General features: G+C 41.0%; 1 protein-coding gene and 1 pseudogene across 15 annotated transcripts in view; one reads left to right on the top strand and one right to left on the bottom strand.

Annotated features, from left to right (window-relative positions):
- The first annotated feature begins 8,695 nt into the window (after positions 1 to 8,695).
- The window catches only part of BPTF (bromodomain PHD finger transcription factor), a 175,804-nt gene continuing 164,842 nt past the window's right edge, over positions 8,696 to 19,657 (top strand). For 8 of the 15 annotated variants that reach the window (XM_058284562.2, XM_058284560.2, XM_058284558.2 and 5 more), the window contains exon 1: positions 8,697 to 9,497. In XM_058284562.2, coding sequence (XP_058140545.1) covers positions 8,882 to 9,497 — 616 coding nt within the window. In that variant the 5' untranslated portion in view covers positions 8,697 to 8,881. Of the gene's footprint in view, positions 9,498 to 19,657 lie in introns of all 15 variants that reach the window. The other 7 variants (XM_058284554.2, XM_058284557.2, XM_058284553.2 and 4 more) reach the window with 2 other exon arrangements.
- On the bottom strand, positions 17,771 to 18,867 carry LOC139437266 (probable arginine--tRNA ligase, mitochondrial pseudogene; annotated as a pseudogene).

The raw sequence follows: 19,657 nt of genomic DNA, 5'->3' as shown, positions 1-19,657 counted from the left end.
CCCCCCCCCCCCCCCAGGCAGGGGAAAAAGGAGTGTGAAGCTTCTTCAGTCTCTCTGGGCAACTACAGTCAGAGACTGCATGACTTGGATTATTCCACATAGCTGTAACTCTGTCCATACCCCTGGCAAAAGAGAAAGCTGGGAGAAGCTTCATCGGTCCCTAGAGCAATGAGGGCAGCTTGAACCTCCATAGCTTATAGCACCAATTACATCCTTGGCTCCTATTGCACAACCATCAAGGGAGAAAGGGCAGGAAACCCTAAACTAAAGCGAAAAAATGCACCCAGAATAAATAACTCTAGTAATCCAGATGCCAAGTGTATTAGTAAACCAAAAGGGGTGCCAATGCAAAACACCAGAAATCTGCTGGGTGTTATAAAGGGTATTTATTTGGGGTAGGAGATTACAGTTATCAGGCCATAAAGCATAAGTTACTTCCCTCACCAAAGTCTATTTCCACAAGTTGGAGCAAGATGGCTGCTGATATCTGTGAGGGTTCAGGCTTTCTGGGTTCCTCTGGGTTCAGCTCCTCTGTTTCCTCCACAAGGTCAGTTGTAGACTATGAGGCTCTCTAGGCTTTGCCTTGCTCCACAAGGTCAGCTGCAGACTATCAGGCCAACAGCTGTGTCTATTTCCCCAGGGCTCCAGCTTAAGGCTTCAGCATCAAACTCCAACATCAACATCAGAAAACCCACAACTCTGTCCTTTGCCATGCCTTTTATCTGTGAATCCCCACCCACCAAAGGGCGGGGACTCAATGTCCTAATGACATGACCCAATTAAAGCCCTAATCATAAGTCAATCAGGCCTAGGTACAGATCGGATTACAAACATAATCCAATATCTATTTTTGGAATTCATAACCATATCAAACTGCTACACGAAGACATCAACAAAAATTACAATCAACACGAAGAAACAGGAAGCTATGGCTCAGTTAAAGGAAAAAGATAAGCCTCCAGATGATATAAAGAAGTTGAGACAACTAATCATAGATGTTTAAACAAATTTCCTTAATAAAGTCGATGAGATGGCTAAAGAGATTAAGGATCTTAAGAAGACATTGGATGAGCACAAAGAAGAATTTGAAAGCATACATAGAAAAATAGCAGAACTTATGGGAATGAAAGGTGCAATAAATGAAATTTTAAAAACATTGGAATCATATAATAGCAGATTTGAGGAGGCAGAAGAAAGGATTGGTGAGCTTGAAGAAATGGCCTCTGAAAATGAACATACAAAAGAACAGATGAAGAAAAGAATGGAAGAAAAAAATTGAACAAGGTCTCAGGGAACTTAAAGACAGCAAAAGACATGCAAATTTACATGGCATGGGGGTCCCAGAAGGTGAAGAGAAGGGAAAGGGGGCAGAAGGAATATGTGAAGAAATAATGGTAGAAAATTTCCCAACCCTATTGAAGGACATAGAAATCCATGTCCAAGAAGCACAATATACTCCCATCCAAAAAAATCAAAATAGACCAACTCCGAGACACATACTCATCAGAATGTCAAATGCCAAAGACAAAGAGAGAATTCTGAGAACAGCAAGAGAAAAGCAATTCATAACATATAAGGAATACCCAATAAGATTAAATGCTGATTTCTCACCAGAAACCATGGGGGCAAGAAGACAGTGGTATGACATATTCAAGATACTACAAGAGAAAAACTTCCAGCCAAGAATCTTATATCCAGCAAGACTGACTTTCTAAAATGAGGGTGAGATTTGAATATTCACAGATAAACAGAAACAGAGAATTTCTAAGCAAGAGACCAGATTTTCAGGAAATACTGAAGGGTATGCTAGAGCCTGAAAAGAAAAGACAGAAGAGACAGGCCTGGAACAGAGTCTAGGAATGAAGATTATATCAATAAAAGTAACTAAAAGTGTCAAAAGAGTGGTTGAAATAAAATATGAGTGATAAAACTCAAATAGGAATAAATTTAACCAACGATGTAAAGTACTTGTATTCAGAAAACTGCAACTTGGTGTTAAAAGAAATAAAAAAAGACCTGAATTACTGGAAGAACATTCCATGTTCATGGATTGGAAGACTAAATATCATTAAGATGTCAATTCTACTCAAATTGATATACAGATTCAAAGAAATCCTGATAAAAATTCCACCAGCATTAAAAAAAAAAAAGAAAGAAAACACGATCATCAAATTTATTTGTAAGGGTAGGGAGTCCTTAATAGCCAGAAACATCATTAAAAGGAAAAGTGAACCCTCATCTCTAGACTTTAAATCATATTACCTAGCTATAGTGGTAAAAACAGCATGGTACAGGCATAAAGACAGATACATAGACCAATGGAACCAAACTGATGGTTCAGAAACAGACCCTCCTATGTATGATCAAGTGATTTTTGACTAGCCTGTCAAACCCACACAACTTGGGCAGAACAGTGCATTCAACAAATGGTGCTGAAAGAACTGGATATCCATAGCCAAAAGAAGGAAAGAGGATCCTGAACTCACACCTTATCCAAAAATTAACTCAAAATGGATCAAAAACCTAAAAATAAAAGCAAGAGCCATAAAACTTCTAGAAGAAATTGTAGGAAAACATCTTCAAGACCTGGTGGTGGATTCTTAAAAGAGATAAGAGGAGGACTGAGATGGACTACTGATGCTTAATGTATACAGAAGTTTTAATTAGCTATACTGTAAAAGTGTGGAAATGTATAGAGAGAATGGTAACACATAGTGAGTAATAGCTAATTTATAAATGGGGATATGGCTGAAAATGGTAGCCTAGGTATGTAAATAGCAATTGACAATGCTAGAGAAGAATCTAGGTACTGAATAGCAAAGTAAACCAAGAGGTGGACGAGAATTGTGGTTGATGGTACAGATGCAAGAGTGTCCTTTGTGAGCTAGAGCAAATGTACATCACTACTGCAGGGTGTTGGGAATGTGGAGAAGCATGGGTAAAATACAGCTGGTGTGACCTATGGACTGTGGTTAGTAATAATATAATATACTTGCATCTATGCCAAAGATGTACTTTGTTGATAATGAGGCAATATGGAAAATGTGAGCCAAATGTACTCTATGGACATGATAACAATTAGATGATATTATCTTATCTGTAGTAAATGTTCCACCACAGTGTAGTGTGTTGATGGAGGAGTGTTGTTTGGGATTTCTGCACATGTGCATGATTATTTTATAAGTTTACAACTTCTGTCATAAAAAATATATTAAAAAAATAAAAAGTGTGGGTGTGATGGTTAGGCTAATATGTCAACTGGGCCAGGGAATTGTGTCCAGTTGTTTGGTCCAGCAAGCACTGGGCTAACTGTAATACAAGGTCATTTATGGACTTTAATCACCATTGGCTTTACTGTAGTGGTAAATCATGGCTAGCTGATTATAATTACATCAGTCGGGGAGATTGCCATCAGCAATGAATGATGATTTATCCAATCAGTTGAATGCCTTCAAAGGGCAAGCGATTCCAGCATTGAGTGAGAATTTTCCAGTTTGTCTTTGGACAGTCAGTGTCTCCCAGAACTCATCAAGAACCTTCATTGGACTTTTACTGGGGCCCCTGGTTGTGGCCTGCCTGTGGAACCTGGACTTGTGCATCCCTACGGTAATGTGAGAGACTCTTATAAAATCACATACTATTGGCAGATATCTCTTGTTAATTCTGTTTCCCTGGAGAACCCTGACTAATACAGAATTTGGTACCCAGAAATGTGGAAGTGCTTTTGCAATTACCAAAACGCTGGAATGGTTTTATAAATGGGTAACAGGTATTTTTTGGAGGAATTTTGAGATGCTTGGAAGAAAAGACCTACAGTGCTTTGAAGAGACTATTGATAGCAATATGAATGCTAAAGAGACTTTTTATGATGCCTCAGAAGTAAATAATGAAACTGTTATTGGAAACTGGAGGAAAGGTGATCCATGTTTTAAAACTGCAGAGAACATAATAGACACAGAGAGCAGACAAGTGGTGGTGGTGCGGGGGAAGGAGACAGAAATGAAAAAAATAAAATAAAATAAAATTGCAGAGAACTTAGCAAGATTAACTTTTGGTGTTTTATGGAAGGCAGAATTTGAAAATGATGAGCCTGGGCATTTAGCTGAAGAAATTTCCAAAGTAAACCTGGAGGATGCAGCTTGGCCTCTGTTTGCAGCTTATAGCAAAATATTAGATGAGAGAGATATGCTGAGGACTGAACTGTTGGGTACAAAGAAACAGAAACTGATTCTGGAAAGTCCAAGCCTCTGGAAATTAATATCACAGATGAAAGTGTCCCATTGGAGGACTTAACTAAACTTGGCACTTGTAAATCAGGATTGAAGATGCAGTTATCTTGGAAAGACTTGTGGAAAGTCTTACTGTCTGATGCTTTGGACCCCTGGTTCTTGCATGCTAAATCAACAAGGTTTTTGAAAGAACTGTATGAACAAAACCACTGTCAGCTTGGACTAAAAGGGACATGGAAAGAAGAGATTGAAGGAGAAACAGCTTTAAGAAGAAAACCATGGAAGCTGAGATCTGGAATTAAGACATCACCTTGGGCCAAAAGAAGCACCCCACCCATCTGTAGAGAGAGGGGAGTTTGCACCAGCACTTAAAGAGGGTGGATGTTCCCACCCAATGTTCTGGGAGAGTTTTGCCATTCCAGGGTACAGAGAGGGTGAAGTACATTCCTCAAGGATTAGGATGGTTAAGGTCAGCACCCCACAGGTCTGAGAGGGGTGGATCTGTCCCCCGTGGATTAGGGAAGGCCAGGTGGTTAACTCATTGCGCTGAGAGGGTTGAGCCTGTATGCCAAAGGTTAGGGGGAATTTTGTCTTCACGTTACTGTACTAGGGGGGCTAAGACTAACCCAAAGATTGGGTAAGGTGTGGTAATCACCCCAACACTCTTGGAGGGAGAGGTCTGGAGCTTGGTCAACACCCAGATGCTTGATGAGGGTGGAACCAAGAAAATGGCCATTGGGCAAGCCTGTGGGAAGTGTGGGTTCCCGTAAGGCCCCAAGGAGAAGAAACCATCATTTTAAGAATGATTTTCAGACTGAAATCGAATGGAGTATGCCCTGCAGGTTTACTGAACTGTAGAGGTTCCGTAACTCATGTTTCCTTCCCAATTTCTCCTTATGGTAATAAAAATGTTTATTCTTTGTCCATTTGTGTATTGGAAACAGATAAATTGTTTTTTGAGTTTCAGAGGTCTATAGCAGACAGGACTTTGCCCCAAGATAAACTGTATTTCTTTAAATTGATTGTGATATGATTCAGTACTTGCATTGTTACTGATTTAAGTTTTTTTTGAATATGTAATGTCTTTTTGGAATTCTGAGGGTGGGGTGTAGGAATTTGATAGGGTTATGAATTGCAAAAATAGATATGGATTATGTTTGTAATCTGGTCTGTACCTTGGCTTGATTAACTTATGATTAGGGCTTTGCTTGGGCCACATCATTAGGGTTTGAGTCCCCACTCCTTGATGTGCAGGGACTCACAGATAAAAGGCATGGCAAAGGACAGAGTTGAGGGATTTTGATGTTGGAGTTTTGCTCTTTGAGTTTGATGCTGAACCCTTAAGCTGGACCTTAGGAAGTAAGCTCACAGAGGAAACAGAAGCAAGAGCCTGGAAGAGAGGAACCCAGGAAGCCTGAACCCTCGCAGACATCGACAGCCATCTTGCTCCAACATGTGGGAATAGACTTTGGTGAGGGAAATAACTTATGCTTATGGCCTGGTATCTGTAAGCTCCTACCCCAAATAAATACCCTTTATAAAAACCAACCAATTTCTGGTATTTTGCATCAGCACCCCTTTGGCTGACTAATATAGTGGGTTTGGGGAAAAGCACACCAAATGTAAGATAAGGGCTATGATTTTGACAATATTCTTTCATAATTTGTAACAAATGTCTCATGACAATGCAAAGTGTTGGTGGAGGGTTGATGTATGGGACCCTTGTATGATGTTATGCATGTTTGTTTTATAAGTTCACAACTTTTACTACACGCTTGTTTATGTATGTTCATATATAAAGGATGTAAAAATAATAATAGGGTTGGTTGGGGGAAAATACTTTGGTTAGTAGTAATATTTTGACAATGCTCTTCAATCATTAGTTAAAAAGGCTTACCAACAATGCAAATTATTGGTGGTAGGGTGAGTTATGAGAGTCCTGTATGATGTTATACATGTTTGTTTTGTAAGTTCACAACTATTATTATACACTTATTGTTTACGTATGAGTGATATACTTCAATAAATTAATTTTTTTAAAAAAGTTTAGGAACTCCTGATAAAAATGAACTTCTCAGAATAGACCTAGAAAGTGAGAATATTTGTACCCCATATGAATACTTATCAAAATGTCCCCCACCACTAAGGAAGCGTTCATCAGTTGGTAGACAAGAAAATCCATGCTGTGGATGTAGGGCACGCTCCTTCCACAGTAAAACCAGTACTTGCTGATTGGGGTCATGAGCAAAGTGGTCCTGGAGACCAGGACTTGGGTTATGGTGGGATCATTATGAGACTTCCTTTCTGCAAGGCTGATCTGGCTATTGCCACTGCTGAGTGCTCACGTTTGGAGTCATTAAAATGGACTCTTTCTATCATGGAGGGGGGCAGTGAGTCAATCTCATTGGGAAGAGGGTTATACTGAATTTAATTTGCTTTTCCTGCCAGCCATGCTTTTGCCATCACTCCACATGGACTTACTGAATACCTTATTCACCATCATGGTATCTCCTGCATCACGACATCTGACCAAGGAACTAACAATAGGGGAAGAGATGAAACTAGCTGCCCTATCAGAGTTATTAGCCTATTGTGCACCCCAACAACTAGAAGCAGTCGGCTTTATGGAACAGTGGAATGGTTCATAGAACACAATGTTACTGAGCCAACTGGAAGTTAACAGCCTGAGAACTTGGATTCCATTTGAACTCAGAACTGGCAATTCTAGAGGTACCCATCTTTTTCTCATGAAGTCCTTTTCTGTTTCCATGAGCTAGAGCAGGTTTCTGTTGCTTGCAACTAAAAACTCCTAGTGATATAAAACTATCTCTCACTGTGCTATTGTAATTTTAGAAATAGGCTTCCTCCCACTATTAGACTGTAAACTCTGAAGTCTGTCACTGTTCCTGATATCTTTATGCCCTATAGGACATAGCCCTGCATTGTACTTTTACATAGTGCAGGATATAGGTTGCAAACTTGTAGACCCTGGTTCTATCTGGTTTGCTTATTTATTTAGAGGTACCTGGCTGGGGATCAGGGGATTGAACCCCGGAGCCCGTAGGTGGGAAGCAGGCACCCAACTGTTTGAGCTACATCCGCTCCTCCTGCATCTATTTTGTTCTCAAGTATTTTTAAAAAATTGACTTAGTTTCTAACATTTGAAAATCAAGAGATTTCATATGAAATCTACATTTCTACCTTCTCTTGAAAAATGTAAACAGCTGGTCATTTTAGGTCTACGTTCCTAGTAGTTGCCCTCTTAAACAAAACACAGGCACTCCAGTTTGCCAAAGTGGTCACCCTGACTACTTTACTTTTTTTACCTACTTGAGCCCTGCAGGCATATAAATTTGTGACCCTTGTTACTCAAATTGTACTGAATAAATTAATTTGGCAATTACCACTTGTATTTCTTCAATTTTCATTTCACGTACGTTCTAATTTTTCCAGTGGGATTGTAAACTACTCCGTGGTCGGAATACTGTCGATTTTTAAGTCACTCTTGATGTTACATATTTCAAAAAAATATTGTTTACGAAACCTTTATCTCCAAGGCTGACCTGGGTTGATTTGGTTTTGGGGTGCCTGAAAATACATCATCATGATTCGTTCCCTGGGCTACGCTGAGACTTGGTGACTTGTGAGATAAAGGAATTAAATTATTTCCCTAGAATACAAACACACAACACTTAGAAGTAGGTTTTAGGAAGGACGCCATCCTTTCTACTGTAGACGAGAAAGAGGAAAATTCCTGTTAAAGTGATCGGATTCCTAGGATGGGACCCTGGAACCTAGCTAGCTGCGTTCAGGAGTTAATCCGAGGCTTTCCGGGTGGTGATTCTGTGCGACAAGCGTCTCTCCCAGGGCGTGGTTCCTGGCAACTACCCGGAGCAGTTGTCATTGGCATCAATTTCAGGACTCTAGAAACAAGCCGTCGGAGTTTCACATTTCTGGGGGCTCGTCCTCCTGCCCACAGTTAATTTTCCTCCGTCGCCGGCGCTGCCTGGTCCCCGAGTCGCCCCCTCCGCGACACCCTCTCCGGCTGCCTCGGCATCAGTTTCCCCAAGGGGGCAGAAGCGGGATGGGTTTTGTGTCTCTCCAGCCTTCCCCTCCGCGCCGAGGGCGGGGAGCCGCGGGAATGGGGCCTTGCCAAGTCTGGACTCGGTGGGGAGCTCTGCCGAGGCCTCCCGTCTTCCGACGCCTTTCTGCAGGGGGCATTTCCTGACCGGGACGCCCCTCGCTCCCGCACCGCCAGCGCTCACGGCCCTGCCCCACCACACCGAGGCGCCCTGGGCTCCCCGCCCCCGACTCGGCGCTCCCGCGCTCCCCCTAGCGGCCGCCGCGCGGCCTCGCTTCGTCCCAGGCTCGTCGGCGGCGCAGCTCACGTGACCGCGCTCCGGGCCTGCGGCCGCTGTCGGTTCCCCCAGTCACCGAGCAAGAGGGAAGAAACAAGATGGCGGCTGAAGGCGATCCGGAGTGGGGCCCCAGCAATTCGGATTGAGCCTTCTCCCTCCACCCGCTTCCGCCGGCCCGGCCCCTCCCGCCCGGCCCCGCGGGCCTCCCCACCCGGCCCCGGCGCCCCCCACCGCCGCCCCTCCGCCCGCCCCTCCCCCCTCCGCTTTCCCTTCTCCCCCCGCCTCGGCTCCGACATGAGGGGCCGGCGGGGCAGGCCGCCCAAGCAGCCCGCGGCTCCCGCTGCGGAGCGCTGCGCCCCGGCTCCGCCGCCGCCGCCGCCGCCGCCCACGTCCGGACCCATCGGGGGGCTCCGCTCGCGGCACCGCGGCAGCAGCCGGGGCAGGTGGGCCGCCGCCCAGGCTGAGGTGGCGCCCAAGACGCGGCTGAGCTCGCCCAGGGGGGGCAGCAGTAGCCGGAGGAAGCCGCCGCCGCCGCCGCCGCCGGCCCCCCCCAGCACCAGCGCCCCGGGCCGGGGGGGGCGAGGAGGCGGGGGCGGCAGGACGGGGGGCGGGGGCGGCGGCGGCCACCTGGCCCGGACCACCCCGGCCCGGAGGGCCGTCAACAAAGTGGTGTACGATGACCACGAGAGCGAGGAGGAGGAGGAGGAGGACATGGTCTCCGAGGAGGAGGAGGAGGAGGAGGACGGCGACGCTGAGGAGACCCAGGATTCCGAGGACGATGAGGAAGATGAGATGGAGGAGGACGACGATGATTCCGATTATCCGGAGGAGATGGAAGACGACGACGACGACGCCAGTTATTGCACGGAAAGCAGCTTCAGGAGCCATAGCACCTATAGCAGCACTCCAGGTACCCACCCAGCCTAGTTGCTGCAGACTCCTTCCCCACCTCCTCTACCCTCCCCCCTGTTCACTCCCTCTCGTGTACTGTGCATCCTGCTCCGGCCTCCCCCTACCCTCACCTCCCCCCGGAACAGGGGAAATGCGACGGCATATCAAGTGGCCAAAAAAAAAAAAAAAAAAAAGGCTGTAAAAACCAAAACAAAACAAAAAACTAGATTTACAAGAGGAAAGAGGCGCATTGTTCAAAATGGAGATTGCATTGTTGCCGTTTGCAGGCCACACTCGGGCTCTCTTTCTCTAACCCCCACCCCCTCTTTTTCCTCTTCAAGATTTGTGCCAGTGCAGTGTCTCCACCGGGCAGGATTGAAACTTTGGCAGACGCATACCCATTGCATTCATTTTCTCCCCTTGTTTTGGGTTGGTTTTTTGAAATGAAAGAAGCCTCTTGTTTTGCAAACCTCTTTGCATTTCTAATGTAGTTTCTTTTAGATTTTTATTATATATTTACTCCTTAAAAAGTGAATTAAGGATTTAGACAGATGTGGTACACCCCCGCCCCCAAACATGCTTCCCTCCCCACCCTTAGCTATGTGGTTTAAAAATTGTGTTAAGGAAATAGATCAGTTGAGTTAGTAAGGGAGCCTTATCTGGTCCTGTGTGTTTGTTTTTATTCTTTGGTTGTTAATAGGCTAGTGCAACAGTTGCTGGTAAATGGCTGATTAAAAGGCAAAGCAGAAAACCGAACCAATTGGATAATTCATCTGATTAAAAATCATTTTGGTGAAATCCAAAATAAAAGTAAAATACTGCAGGGACATGCATCAGACTAATTTGATCTTGCTTGCTCTGCTTAGGAGATGTAGTTTCTCATCACCTGTTGCAGAAAATGTATAGTTGATTACCAGACATAATTGCTGAAGATGCCCTTTTGGACCACTTTCTAATTCACACAGCAAATGTATTTGGGGATTTATTGCAAAATTACTTTTTCTTTTCACCCTGTTTCTGAGAATGAAAATCTGCCCTGGATCTGTATTGAGCTTCTCTGTGGTGACTCCTCCCCTGTTTTCTCACAGAAAGTTTCTCTAGGCTGATGCTGAAATGCATTTTGTTAAAACACACACACAATTGCTGCTTTGTATTAAATAACTTAGTTGCAGCTTAGTAAATTGTGCAAAAAAAAAACATGATTTGTAGCAACAACATACAAGATTTTCCCTTTATATTTTTGTTTATCTGGATTAAAGAAATTAGAGTCCAGTTTTAAGAGCATTTGCAAAGTAAAGTTTATGAAGGCATAGGAGGAACTTAGAAAAGTAATTAAGGTGTGTCACTTGTTTTTAAAAGAGAAACTAAGGTAGTAGAAGTGTTTAAATTTAAATGTTTCCTTTTAAAAAAACTGCTTAAATAATTATTGTGGTAGTATGGGGCTTTAGGCCAGATGTAAACTCATTTAGATTATCCTAACATCTACTGGAAAAAGGTAATTTCTTTTGCTTGACAATGGGAATATCCATCTTTTTTTGGTGGGGAAGCAAGCTGGAGGAGAGTGAAGGAAATGAATCAAATAATGCCAAGTACCTAAGTCTTTTTTATGTAGAACGGACTGCAGATAAGTTTTCATTTCTTGCCAACTTAATTTTAGTACATCTTTTATGGTAATAGTTTTTTACATTAAGAAATCACATGTTGGTTTTCTTTCTACCAAGAGTCCGGAAGTGGATGAACCATAGAGACTGAATTGCACTACTGGAGGAAGTTTTTTCGGATTAGACAGAGCTAAAGCAGTGTGACAGGGCAGTTCAGCTAACTTTAGCACCTATTTGAAGGTCTAGCAAAGAGTAGTTAGGATTGATGGCTGTGCATATACTGAATTAAATTAAAATCCTTGGTTAGGTTTCCTTTTTAAAAAATTGTTGCATATTTATGATATTTCTATGACTTCTTTTTTTAATGATACTTGCAGTCCACCTTTTGTATACTGTCCTAACCCTATATAAAATGATTCACTCTTTAAGGATCTTGTATCCCCTGCAGCTCTTACTATAGAGTTTTGCACACATAGCAGGTGCTCCTCAAAAACTGGTTGGATAAATGATTGCTAGTAGGTGAGAATTTGTAATAGATGAAGTTTGGATAATTATACAGTGGAGGGTTTTGAGCTTTCATTTCGTGTTGTTTGCCAGGCATTTTCCTTTCTTTATTGTATGTGATGTTAGCTTGTTGAATGTCTTGCCTTTTGAAACACATTTCTCAAGATTATGGTAAAATGGATGATTCAATTTGTTCTAAACTTTTAGAATATGGTCACTTACCTAGAATGGGCAACAAAGCATGACAGGTGTCTAGTTTAGGCTAAGTACTAGTTTCATTAGTTTTATTGTCTGTACTTCTGGGAGGAAAGTTTTCAAGTAAACATGTATATATACATGTATTTTGGAAGGAAAAAAGTTCTAGGACTGGTTTATAGGACTGGGATATCTCAAGAACACATAAAGACATGGTTGGTGGATTTGAATTCTGTTGTACTTTCAAGGCTAAATGAGAAATGTACTTAATTAGTAATTAGAATACTGATAATTTTTTAATAAATATTTTTTATAAATATTTAATAAAATTTTATTGAAGTATATCATTCATACATGAATATACATAAATAGTAAGTGTATAGTAAAAGTTGTGAACTTACAAAACAAACATGCATATCATCTTAACAGGGCTTCCATACAACACCCTATCACCGTCACCTTGCATCGTTGTGAAACATTTGTTACAAACTATGAAAGAGCATCCTCAAAATATTACTGCTAACTATATATAAGCCCATATCTTACACTTGGTGTATTTTTCTTCCAACCCACCGGATTATTAACACCCTGTGTTAATATTATGTATTTGTTATAGTTCATGAGAGAACATTCTAATATTTGTTCTGTTAACCACAGTCCACCTTCCTTTACTGGATTCCCTGAAATACTGATGAATTTTTGTAGACTAGAATGTTATTTAAGAACCAGCATATTTATATTCTTAGCATAAGAAATAACTCATTCATCTATTCATCTGTTCAGTACTTTGTAAATTCTTAACATAAGAAATAACTCCTTCGTCTATTCAGTACTTTGTAGGTAATGTAACTGTTGATACAGCTATTGGTTGAAGTTAGTAGCTCAGTTTCCTAAATTCATAGATTTTTAAAAGTTTATTAACGAGAATTAAATGTTTTCCTTTAATGGAGAAAAAATTGAAATGAGTACCTAAAGTACTCACATGACAAATTATTAATAAAAAATTGAAATAATCTAGTTTTGCTTAAACTAGAGGCATTTGGCTGCATATAGATTTTAGTTTTTTATTTTTTAAATTTAGATTTCAGCTTATAGGTTCTGTGGCATACCTAAACAATACATCAGAAAGGACTGTATAGTAAATCTCTTCTGGATAGGTATTTGGTAAAATTCTTTCATCATTTTGACATTAAGCATTTGCTGATTAAAAACATTAAATCATATTTCAAACTATTCTTTTTTAATAAATTTTATTGATACATGTTAATAAAAGCATACTATCCATCCAAAGTGTACAGTCAGTGGTGTTTGGTATAATCACATAGTTCTGCATTCATTACTTCATTATTAAAGTGTTTTCATTATAATAATGATAATAAAAAATAAACAAAAAAAATTCTATCCCTTAATAATCACCTTTCAGTCTCTCTTTGCTTCCCCTGCTGTACGTAGCTGCTATTCTGTTTCTGTCTTTCTAATTTATTTGTATTTATATTATGTAGTACCTTTTGTCTAGTTTCTTTCACTTAGTATATTTCCTTTTTTTTTTTAACCCTTAATGAAAAGTTATTAATATATTACTATACACTGCTGTCCATATTTTGCTTTGGTTGTATTTTTGCCTGATATTTACATTTTGTAACATTAACGCATTTGTTCAGTTTCAAAGAAAAACAGTCTTATATATGTAATATTACCCATGTTCATATTTCACAAGGGGTTTTCACTATGTTATACAGTCCCATGTTATATTCTTTAGCTTTCCTTCTAGTAATATACATGACTTCAGGCTTTCCTTTTCAACCACTGTCATATCGACAGAATGATTCTTGAATTTAACTTGTGTAGGACTTCTGAGAAACTTACCCGAATTTTGAAGTTTGGAACCTCTTATTTTAGAAAGCAAAATCCCTGGTGTTATCCTGGGAGAGAGTTAGTGATTTAAGTAGTCTGAGGGTTATGACACAGGAGATCAGTGTCATAGATGCCATGAATGAATTGTAGATTTACCTAAGGCAAAATTTCTTACTACTGGTTTGGCAATATTTTTTCCTGCCAGTGTCAATCAAATATCTTTTCAGTATATGTGTAGTTCCTGATTGCTGCAAGAGAGGTACAAAGTGCAGTGGAGATTTAAAGGAGTGAAAGAGCATACTCTGTTCTGGGGGGAGAGGGAAAGGGAAGACGAAGCTGGTGTGGACATTACTTCCTGGATGGTGATGGGGACAGCCAGGATGGAGGGAGCAGTGTGAGCTAAGGCACCAGGTAGTAACTAAGTAACATGATTTAGCAAAAGCCTGATTATATGAATAGGAAATAAATTGTAGAGCTCCATTGTATGCTTTGCTGGGGTAGAGTACCAGGCTATATCAATTGTACTCAGCCCCCCGCCCCAATTTGTAGAATGAAGATTGGGCTAGAGCAGTGATCCTCTTATCATTTCTCATTCCCAGAACACCCAAGAGGTATACTGTATTCCCATCAGCATTGTGCATGAGCATGAAACAAAACCAAACCAAATCCCGGAGATACTGTTAAGCCAGTAGTACAGCCCCTCTTCCCTTGAGAGAATTACTGGAGGAGGTGATTTCTGCTCTCTCAAATCTCTTTCAGATCTATTCATTTGTAGGTGTTAAGGATTAATGAAAAGATCTGGAAACAGTGGAATATGATTTCAGTGGGACCTGAGGAAGTTTTGCATAACTTCTGTTATGCAGGGTGGATTAGAAGAGGCCAAAATAGCTGGAAGGGGATATGGATGGATTCTATAGTCCTGTCCTGTGTCTGTGATTGATTCTGGATGTATGTCAATTTTCTCCAGGATTTGGCAATCACTAGAAGTGTAGATTGTCAGTAATGCTTCAAATATTCCTATTGAGAGTGGCAAGAGGGAAATTATAAGGGAAATTAATAAAATTTCTTTTCAGGTATCAGTACCTAAGGGGTTTAACATGAGAATTAAAAGAATGAAAATGAAAGCCAAAAGAGTTATGCAAAAGTTGGGCAAAATGATCTGTGAGGATTTACCTCCTAGGTGTGCAGTAATCATCTTGTGTACAGTTCATGATCTGTACTCTTCTGGTCCTTTCCCATAGGAATATTTGCAAGTGGAGATGTGTATTGAAATGTGTGTGCACGGCAGGATTGGGAATTTTAAGCCAAGGAGCTGTGGTCTCCTCCTGTTAGGTCCTTCTTTTCTTACTCTTTCAGATACTTTATCTTCCCTGTAACTGCAGATCCTTGGAGGTGAGTGGTAATCTGGGTGACACAGACAGGCAAATCCTAGCAGATGCCCTCTTCCTTTGCTTATAATAGATTCTTCCCCATTCTTTAGCCAGGCTCCAATCCCACTTCCTGGGAGAAATCTTCATGAGTACTGTTGCTTACTTTGGTCTCTCTTCACTTTGGTTTTAGCAGTTAGAGTGTCTGCTCCCTAATTTTGCACTAGTTCACACACTGTGCCTCATTACTCTAAGTATTTTTTTCTCATACTTTCAGTTCTATAAAATGATAAGCCTCAGGAGGCAGAATATTTCTTACCTAAAAACAAAATAAAACCTGATTATACATGCAAAATGTACTTTAAAAGATTGGAAGTAAAATCATACAAAAAATTAAAGTTCACATAATTAAATGTGATTATAATCTTTTAATTGTTTAGTCCAAATACTCCAATGGTATATATCTAAATTGTTTTATATATCCTTCTAGATATTAAGTTACACAATTTTTTTATTGCATGATTTTTTAAAAATAGTAGCAACAATTGCTGATATTTATTGAATATCTAAATTGCTAAATGATTTTCAAGCAATATTTAGTAAAAATTCACTAAAAAAAAGAGATTTATTTATTTATTTCTCTCCCCTTCCCCCCCCACCAGTTGTCTGCTCTCAGTGTCCATTTGCTGTGTTTTCTTCTGTGACGGCTTCCATCCTTATCAGGGGCACCAGGAATCTGTGTTTCTCTTTGTTACGTCATCTTGTTGTGTCAGCTCTCCGTGTATGCTATGCCATTCTTGGGCAGGCTGCACTCTCTTTTGCGCTGGCAGCTCTCCTTACGGGGCGCACTCCTTGCGTGTGGGGCTCCCTTACGTGGGGGACACCCCTGGGTGGCACGGCACTCCTTGTGTGCATCAGCACTGCGCATGGGCCAGCTCCACACGGGTCAAGGAGGCCTGGCGTTTGAACCGTGGACCTCCCATATGGTAGGCAGACGCCCTATCCATTGGGCAAAGTCCGCTTCCCAAAAAATTCACTTTTTAAATAGCTCTATTGAGATATAATTCAAATACTATGAAATTCTTTTTAAGTATAAAATTCAGTGGTTTTTAGTGTATTCACAGAGTTCTACATCCATCACTACTATCTAGTTCCAAAATTTTTTTTTTTTTTAAAGATTTATTTATTTAATTCCCCCCCCCCTCCCCTGGTTGTCTGTTCTTGGTGTCTATTTGCTGCGTCTTGTTTCTTTGTCCGCTTCTGTTGTCGTCAGCGGCACGGGAAGTGTGGGCGGTGCCATTCCTGGGCAGGCTGCTCTTTCTTTTCACGCTGGGCGGCTTTCCTCACGGCGCACTCCTTGCGTGTGGGACTCCCCCACGCGGGGGACACCCTTGCGTGGCACGGCACTCCTTGGAAGTGTGGGCGGTGCCATTCCTGGGCAGGCTGCTCTTTCTTTTCACGCTGGGCGGCTTTTCCTCACGGGCGCACTCCTTGCGCGTGGGACTCCCCCACGCGGGGGACACCCTTGCGTGGCACGGCACTCCTTGCGCGCATCAGCGCTGCACATGGCCAGCTCCACACGGGTCAAGGAGGCCCGGGGTTTGAACCGCGGACCTCCCATATGGTAGACGGACGCCCTAACCACTGGGCCAAAGTCCGTTTCCCCCAAAACGTTTTTATCATCTCAAAAAGAAACCCTTTACCCATTAGCAGTCACTCCTCATTTCTCCCTGCTATCAGCCTCTGGCACCTATTTCTGCCTCTCTGCATTTGCCTATTCTGGACATTTCATACAAATGAAATCCTGTAATATGTGGCTTCTTTCACTTAGCATAATGTTTTCAAGTTTCATCCATGTTGTAGCATTTATCAGTACTATGTTCCAACAGTATTCAGTGTATAGATGTAATACATTTTATCTTTTCATGTGAACTTTTGGGTTGTTTCTACCTTTTGGCTATTATGAATGATGCTGATATGAACATTTGTGTACAAGTTTTTGTCTGTGTGTGTACTTTCATTTATTTTGGGGATACACATAAGAGTGGAATTGCTGGGTCATTACAAATTCAATTTTAATAGAATCATTTTAGCCAGACTTATATTTGCTCTAATAGTTTTTAAACAGTTTTCTTAGGATAAAAGAGATCTGGGTTGTAAGCTTTCCAAAAGATCTATGATTCCCAGGGCCTTCTTGTGAAGAAGACAAGCTGGCCTGCGCAGAGAGCTGTCCCACGCATAGTGCTGGCCTGTGCAGCAAGCTGGCCCGCGTAGGAGAGCTCACCTGCACAGTGAGCTGGCCTGTGCGGGAGTGCTGGCCCGTGCAGCAAGCTGGCACAGCAAGATGACAAAACAAAAAGAGACACAGGGGAGAGACAATAGGAGATGCAGCAGACCAGGGAGCTGAGGTGGCTCAAGAGATTGAGCACCTCTTTTCCACTCTGGAAGGTCCCAGGATCAGTTCTCGATGCCACCTAAAGAGAAGAAAAGCAGATACAGAACGCACAGCAAATTGACACAGAGAGCAGACACTGGAGGGGGGTACGGAATAAATAAATAAACCTTAAAAAAAAGAATATTAGCCATTGTTAATGGTTGTAACTTAATATATGGCAGCATTTCTTCATGAATGAAGATGGTGATACTGTGAAGCTATGGAGACCGACTTAGCAGTGTTGTAAAGTAGTATTTTATTCTATTAAAAACTGTCAACTGAGTTACAAAGTATATACATTTTTGAAAAGCATTTTAAAACCCATTTTAATTAGATATTACATTCTGGAAACAGGTGTTATTCTAAGAAGTTTCATTCTTTTGACTAGGACAGAATGCTCAGCTCTGAAAAGATGAAGTCTGGTCCCAGCCATTTCAGGAGGACTTTTATTTGTAGCTTATTGGATGCCATGGTGGCAAGTTGACTTAGAGTTAGAAGGTAACTGACAGTGTGCCTGGGTTCAAGGTCCTGAGATGATCGATAAAGCACATAGTCAAACCTGAGAAGATGTTGTAGAATTGAAACAGATTGTGACTTGTAAACAAGCAGCATTGAAGTCATTTAGATAACCACATCCAAAAGTCTCTTCTAAACTGTAGGCGTGCATGCGGTACTGTAGGAAGACTTCTGTGTCTCTGCGACTCTGGAAAACATGATCCCAATTGAACTGATAGATAACCGTGAACCCTTGAAGTCCTGAATAATGAGTGCTGCGATCCTGACCCTTTTCTGTAGTCTCCTGTGGGTTCTCAGGTTCTTTAGTTGTCTTAGTGGAAGCCATGTTCTGAAGCATTCTTAATTGAATCTCATTTAAAACATCTAGAAAATTAACATCTTCTCCTCAGGTCTTCATTCCCTGTACTGCCCCAAAGGGCACATGTGGCCACCTTTCGCGTAGTCATATCCCATGATCTTCAGCACTTGGAACACTTAGAACACTTGCTGAAAATGCTTTTTTTGTCCTTTATATGTCACATAAATCAGTGTATCAGAATTCTACCATTTGATCTATAGCATAAGATCTGTTGTTTTCTGTAGGAGTCCCCTACTATCTAGCAATTTTAAGACTTCTTGAGATTTTTCACAATAAAATGATTCTCCTGAGTATTCATCAAAGTGTATTCCGAGATGCTTATAAATCTGAATGTACTCAATGCTCAAGTCCTGAAATTTTCACAGTAGGAAAGTGCTTGCATGCATGTCACCTAGTTCGTATTGCTGGAAGAACTCGTGCGATTTTGCTATACTTTTGTCATCTGCTGCTTCTTTATTAACTTGTTCATAAACTTCAAAGAGATGTTGTAAATGATTGGATTGGAGTTTTTCTTCATAGCCAAACATTTGGAAGCCAGTTCTGAGAACACCAAATTGCATGCCCAAATCTCCAAGATAATTTATTCTTGTTATTTGAAAATAACAAGAGATTTGCTATAAAATTTCTTACGGTGGTAGAATGCAAATGTCCGATGTGAAATTTTTTGGCAATATTAGGTGAATTGAATTTAACCACTACCTTCTTTTTGGGAAGACCAGAGAAAAGTTTTCTTTTTTAATACATTTTTTGCACTATATTCAATTACGTGTAGCACTGTCTTTAATAGTTTTCTGTTTATTTTGAAATTTATAGTTCCTCAGCTAGTGCTGATTTCATTCATCATTGTATCACATTTTAGCTTCTCTGCCAATCTCTTGGATTCAACTTACATATCTGGTCTTGAATGGTCATTGTTTTTTTCCAATAGAGCATCCACAGAAAGCTGAAAATGAGCTACTTTTTTTTTTTTTGGAAATTGGAACTGCAGATATTGACTTTGTCAAGTTTACTGGTAGAAGATCCAACACTCTGGAAAGCAGAGAGGCGATGGACTGATGGAAGTTGCACGCTCTGTCTGGGTCCAGAAAGCTTGCCCCAGCTGCCAGGTCTAGGGCTGGCCTCAAACTATACACATATTTTGAGGACCACACTTAATAAAAATGCATATTAAAAAATTTTTTCTCCTTTTAAAAGAAATATAAAATGTTTAACTTAAAATTTTTGGTTCACTTAACATTAATTTCAGAACTATAATAAATAATAAAGAAACTTCAATTACTTACAGTGGCCAATTAAAGTAGAAAAAGCACTCTTAGTACTTTTTTTTTTTTTTGAGGTGCCCCCGGGCCA

The sequence above is a fragment of the Dasypus novemcinctus genome, chromosome 21 (assembly GCF_030445035.2).
Source record: "Dasypus novemcinctus isolate mDasNov1 chromosome 21, mDasNov1.1.hap2, whole genome shotgun sequence".
In the NCBI taxonomy this organism is placed as follows: Eukaryota; Metazoa; Chordata; class Mammalia; order Cingulata; family Dasypodidae; genus Dasypus; species Dasypus novemcinctus.
The sequence above is the reverse complement of the archived record's forward strand: the minus strand, read 5'-3'. Positions and strand labels throughout refer to the sequence as shown.